Here is a 6,115-nt window from a genome sequence, read left to right as displayed (position 1 = left end):
CTAAAATATGATGGTAAAAATATACATTTATAAACAAAAAAATAATGAATGACAAAAGTAGCAAGAAGAAATCAAATAAAGTTATACATCGAGTAATTGACATACCATAAAAGCATTAACGATTTTAAATTTGTAAATATACTCTGAAAGAAGTACATATTTTATACGCTTTTTATTTTCATATACACAAACATTAAGGGAAAAAAGTCAAAATTTTATTCTAAATTGGGTTAATCTGACTATAATTATGATAAATAAGATAAACCTTTGACAGTTAAACATGTGAGCTGTGATTAAGAAATATCACAAATGGAGTGAAGTAATTTTTTGATGCAGTTAAGAGTAAAGGAAAAACTAGGAAGAGATGTGAAACAAACCGACAGTGAAAATAAGACAAGAAATCGAAATAGCGAAGGACAGATTTATTCATATTTGTCTCATAAAGTAAATAATTCTAATTAAAGGCCTCTAAAGGCTGTCAGAGATGGATCTGTGTGACGTCTTATTAACAGTAATGACTGTAGTAATTGTACACAAAATGTGTGTTTTCCCCTCAGGACCTGTGTGTATGTGTGTGTGCGTATAAAAGGGTTTATTTATTTGAGATTATGTGTGTCGCCTACCTGTAATCAGTCCAGTTCACTTCAGCCTACTTACAATTACTCCACATCTGGTCACCACATGTGGCAGCTGTGAACACTTTTGAGCCGCCACCCCCGCAGATGTAAAAAAAAAAAAAAAAAAAGGTGAGGTACGTGAGTCGTTAGTCAGACTCGGGCATTTAAACGCGTTTATATAATCTTGGAAAAATGTTTCAGTAAAATAGACTTAAACTGCACACATAAGTAGGAATGTCAAGAAGTTTATGTCAACAAAACATTTTCAACAACTCCAAATGACGCTTAATGACATTTCATAACCAGTTTTTAAGGGTTGTGTTTTTTGCAAATCCATCAAGCCGAGACATTTGTAGTCTGAATGCGTCATTAAAGGAAGTGGTTGGACTGACCCGAAACACAAGAATCTGCATGTTTGCAAAGTCTGACTTGAGTGTGGACCCTGAAACCAAGTAATATTCAGTGCTTTGTTTTTGCCAACCACTAGAGGGCGCTCATAGTAATGGGTAAGTTTCAGGAACTGGTCTGGGAATCTTATTTTTACATTTAATTAGAACAATCTTATTATTGTAAACTCTCACTAAAATAGAATAAAATAAAATAAATTCAAATTTTCAATTGGCAAAATGACCTGACCACACACTGAAGTAGTTTTGTCAATGTGAAACTTTAAATGTCAACGTGTGTGACCACCTGTGTTTTGCATGGTTCACGCGTGGGTTTGAAAGATTTTTATGGTAATGATCTACAATCTTGGGGATTGCATGTGAACAATGTAAAACCTTTGCAAATCTAAAACCTCTAGGTTTACATGTGAAATAAATGTGAAGCTCATGAAAATTTCCACATAAAATACATTAACTTATGTAAAAATATCAAACAGTGTGAATTTCCACATGAAACATAGGATTACATGTGAAACCTACAGGATTTTTGTATTTCACTAACTCTTGTTGAAGATCTTGTTTTAGCAGTTTAGACTGAATCAAACATATTTTCAAACCATTATTTGCAATGAACTTTTTTTAATTTATTTGCCACGTGTGCACATACTGCAGAGGTTGTGTTCTTTCTTTAACCTGGCCTGCTTTCAGCTGATGGGCTTAGCGGTTTACAACAGCATTGCTCTGGATATCCACTTCCCTCTCTATTGTTACAGGTAGGAATGTTTTAAACTCACCTTAAATGTGTATCTGTAAAAATTGTGAATTCTGCACTTGTTCAAATCCAGCCAAACTGATTGGTCCCGTATCACAATACAGATGGACAATGACCCAAAACATTAAGCCAAGGCAACCCAGGAGATGATTAAAGCAAAGAAATAAAATATTTTAAGACTAAACTTCAGACAGAAACAAACAGCAGCTGAAAACCGCTGCAGTAAAGGCCTGGTAGAGCTTTAAAAAGGTTCTTCTATCCCTACAGTGTCTGCTGATGTCCATGAGTTCAAGACTTCAGGCAGCCACTGCCAACAAAGTTTATTGGAAATTAACATTATTAACAATTATTTCATTCAATTAGTTTTGTGTTTAAAAAAATGCTTTAGTTACTCACATTTCTATGCAATCATTTTGTTCAACTCGCTGAATTGAAATTCAACTGCATCAGAAATGTTTATTCTAACTGTATTGCAGTAATGCAGTGATTCCCAACCAGGGGTCTGTGAACCCCTTCGGGTATGCGAGCATATTACAGGGGGTGTGTCTGTTCGTCCGTTTCCTTTCACTTGTCCGGGGTCAGGTCGTGGGGGCAGCAGCCTAAACACAGAGACCCAGACTTCCCTCTCCCCAGCCACTTGGGCCAGCTCATCCGGGGGAATCCCAAGGCGTTCCCAGGCCAGGTGAGAGACATAGTCCCTCCAGCATGTCCTGGGTCTTCCTCTGGGCCTCCTCCCAGTGGGGCGTGCCTGGAACACCTCACCAGGGAGGCGTCCAGGAGGCATCCTAACCAGATGAACCACCTCAACTGGCTCCTCTCGACGTGGAGGAGCAGCGGCTCTACTCTGAGTCCCTCCTGGAGGAGTGAGCTTCTCACCCTATCTCTAAGGGAGAGCCCAGACACCCTGCGAATGGGGTGCATGGAAAAATTTCCCAGGTGTGTAAAAAAATTAATAAAAAATAGGACGGGCCCTATGATTTCCTCAATGCAGAAAATGCAAACGGAATCACAAAATTGACACAAAATGGAATCCAGCATAAAATGTGGAATCTCACGGTATTTGCTCGTTTGGGGTATTTGATGAATTTTGGACGCTGCTGCTTCCTGCACCTGCCATTACCTGGTTTATTTATTTAATTATTTATTCACTTTCAAGGCAACATATTTATCTTTATGTTTAATTTGAGTTGAAAAGAACAAAATGCCTGAGAATTAAATGTTCTATGGGGTTAAATAAACAATTTTCATTTAACAATCAGCTGTTGTACATTATAGTTTTGTAGAATCATCATTACATTTGACAGAGGGGTACTAGTGGTATGATAAAATGGCTCAGGGGGTACACAAGTCTAAAAAGTTTGGGAACCACTGGATTATTGTACAGAACCAAAATTAGGATTTTTTTGTCTCTGTCCAACTCTGGTTCCGGTTCCACCTTTTTACAATAAAGCTATTCTTACTTGGATTGTATTTTTAAAATAATTTTAACATAAATCCTGGGTGTAAATGTCACTAACGATAACTAAATGTTTCTTTAAATGATGCCTCGGTGAATATGTGAGATTGTCAAATTAAAAGATGTTCCAAAACAATTACAGAAAGTTACCAGGCAGTATTTGTGTAAGTTCTGTTGTGTAACAGCTGCTCATCAAACTACTGGCGACCTTGGCCCGGACACCAGGGGAAGAGATTTACATTTAATCCAAGTTAATGGTTCTGATTAATTAAAAATTCAACTGGCATGGGGATATATCAGTTTTGAGGGATGTTGAGCTCATAATCTTGATGGCCATCGTGTTGTTTACATCACTCTGTTCTTCTGGGACGGTGACATCACTCTAATCTCCTCATACAGACATTTTCAGCGCTTTCACAAGTTTCTCTGCGTGACGTCCGGCAGCATATCACCCCTGCTCAAGCCGTTCATGTCACTTATTCTGTCCTTGCAGGAAGCTCCTCACGCCACCTACTGTACCACCTGAGCAGAACGCCCTTGTTGGCATGGCAACAGCCACCTTGGATGACTTGCAGCAGGTCATGCCGGTAAGTACCTCAGCCTGGTGTGTGTAGTCTCGTACTCTAAAAACAACAAGACATTTTGCAAAAGTTTGTGGGGAAAAATGTTAAAAGTAAGATGGAGATTTTTGAACAACATACAGTATATACTATAAACATATCAAATGGTGCATTCAGGGGCGTAACATTCTTACATTTTTGGGGTTATTTGTGGTGAGGTCCAACATAAACAACTGGACATTAACGTGCTTGTGACATGCATATCCATGAAATACAAAAAGTCAAAGAAAATATATTTATATTGAAGAAACGTGGCATAATGCACATGATTTTACACTTTATGTCACATAATTGGCACATTTTCTTTTGAACTTGGCTCAGCTAAAGTGAAACAGGAAGTGACATCAAAGGGGAACTCTTCAACACAGAAACTGTAGTTTTTTGTTTATTTTAACAATATTATTTGAACTCTGACTCTTCCTCATCTCTCTATGATCGTGATTAAAATGATGTAAAGAAACATTCTTTTCGACAGTCTGGGTTGTTAGCCATTTTAGCAAAGTTCTGTTCATATTCAGACATTCCCCTTTGACATCACTTCCTGTTACTTCGCATGCAAATATCTCAGCAACTGTTCATCTCACCGGCGTGAAATCTTTTTTTACAACATGTTATCAATGTTATCTTTCCAAAAATACATTCAAATTTATTGCAACGATTTGATGACGCGGGCACTTCAACAACTAAACTCACCAATTGATTTTAATACCTGAGACCTGTTCCTTCACCTAAACCCCAAACTTTCAACAAACCCAGACTAGTGAACAGACTGAGGCCTGACCCTCGGATGAGCCTTAACTAAAGCCAGTATCTTATTGGGCTGCAACTGTTAGAGACTGGTTCAGGGCTATTCAACTGACAGCCTGCCACATCCGCGACTGACCAAAGTTTACCCTGACAATTTGTTCATTAATCCATTAAGCCCAAACCCAAGGTTTTCTACTTTAATTACTAAGTTCTAAGTTCTTTTAGCTGTTTGTTATCTACAGAAACATCAGAATCTGGGCTATAAGCTGGTAAAAATCATTTCTATGAACACCCACGGCACTTAAAACTACAAGCAGTTCAAGATAAAACTGTGAAAGTGAAAATAAAATTGGTTTAAAAAATTTCAAGTCAGAGATGTCAAAATAATATTTGTGTAAAATAGGAGACAAATGTGTTGTTTGATATTGTTTTTATATTTATATTTATATTATCACTACTTTTATTACATAGGGTTCTCTATGTTGCATTCATGGTTAAATGCAGCAAAATAAACTATTTCAAAGGAAGAAACACTTGGTTTATTTACATAATGACTTTAATAGCTGGAAGTTCGGCCCCTCAGCTGTTGGTCTGCATTAACTGTGGCCCCCGGAGCAATTTAGTTGAATAGCCCTGGACTAGTTGGAGAACAACATTTGCAAGGGAGTTACCAGAATGCACCTTTGCAAGGGTTGGGTAGGTAATCTGAATATAGAACATTTATAGTATAACTAAATTATGTTTTTTTCAAGCAGCCCTACATATTTGTATTATTATTTTCTTATGCATCAGAAAATCCAAATTCATGTCATGTTGGGTCAAAATTTCAAAGAGCCACTTCAGATGTGCTAAGGAACCACGTGTGGCTCCAGAGCTGCTGGTTGCAGACCCCTGCTTTAGTGCTACCCACTGTAATTTTCCTTACTGTTGCAGCATCCCTTCACACCACTAGATGGAGCCAGAGTAGAACTTTTGATTCCAGTTCTTTTGTTCAAGTCTCAGTTCTACTTCATGTGCTTTGTTTCTCTCCTTTTGTAAAATTTATATTTAAACATAAGATGCGACCAAAATAAGGATATTTTAGTTCACAACACTGCAGTTTTTATGTGTAAAAAGGTCAGGATGCAGACGCACAAAGATTTGTTTTATGGCAGTCAACAGTTTGCTCGAGGCTTTTACTAAATCAAAAATAAAGCTCCTGAGCCAGCTCACCTTACATCAAAGTGAACATTTGAGGTTGCTTTTGATATCCACATGCCCTGGTAGTTTGTTATTACCTTGACAGAAACAAATTACACACCTGCGCAATACAATTTAAAGTCATAATTATTGTTTTTGTTTGGATGTTCAGAAAACAAGTGCTGGGTTTGTCCCTGGGTTAGAAAGTAAGATTTGTTTCTTGTGACACCAAAACAATGGGCCTCATGCAAGAACATGCTCGTATTCTTATCCTAAATTTCTCTTACTTTTGTTCGTACAAAGGGTTCGTACGAACATGTCACGTCAGATTCAACAAA

The 6,115-nt window shown here is 37.6% G+C and overlaps 1 protein-coding gene across 1 annotated transcript in view; it reads left to right on the top strand.

Annotated features, from left to right (window-relative positions):
- hectd2 (HECT domain containing 2) overlaps positions 1-6,115 on the top strand; it is a gene marked incomplete in the record, with an annotated part of 99,349 nt that overhangs the window by 51,995 nt on the left and 41,239 nt on the right. The window contains 2 exon segments of the mRNA XM_014019201.1: positions 1,712-1,776; positions 3,725-3,818. Of these exon segments, the coding sequence (XP_013874655.1) occupies positions 1,712-1,776; positions 3,725-3,818 (159 nt within the window).

This window comes from Austrofundulus limnaeus, unplaced genomic scaffold (assembly GCF_001266775.1).
Source record: "Austrofundulus limnaeus strain Quisiro unplaced genomic scaffold, Austrofundulus_limnaeus-1.0 Scaffold211, whole genome shotgun sequence".
Taxonomy (NCBI): Eukaryota; Metazoa; Chordata; class Actinopteri; order Cyprinodontiformes; family Rivulidae; genus Austrofundulus; species Austrofundulus limnaeus.
The sequence above is the reverse complement of the archived record's forward strand: the minus strand, read 5'-3'. Positions and strand labels throughout refer to the sequence as shown.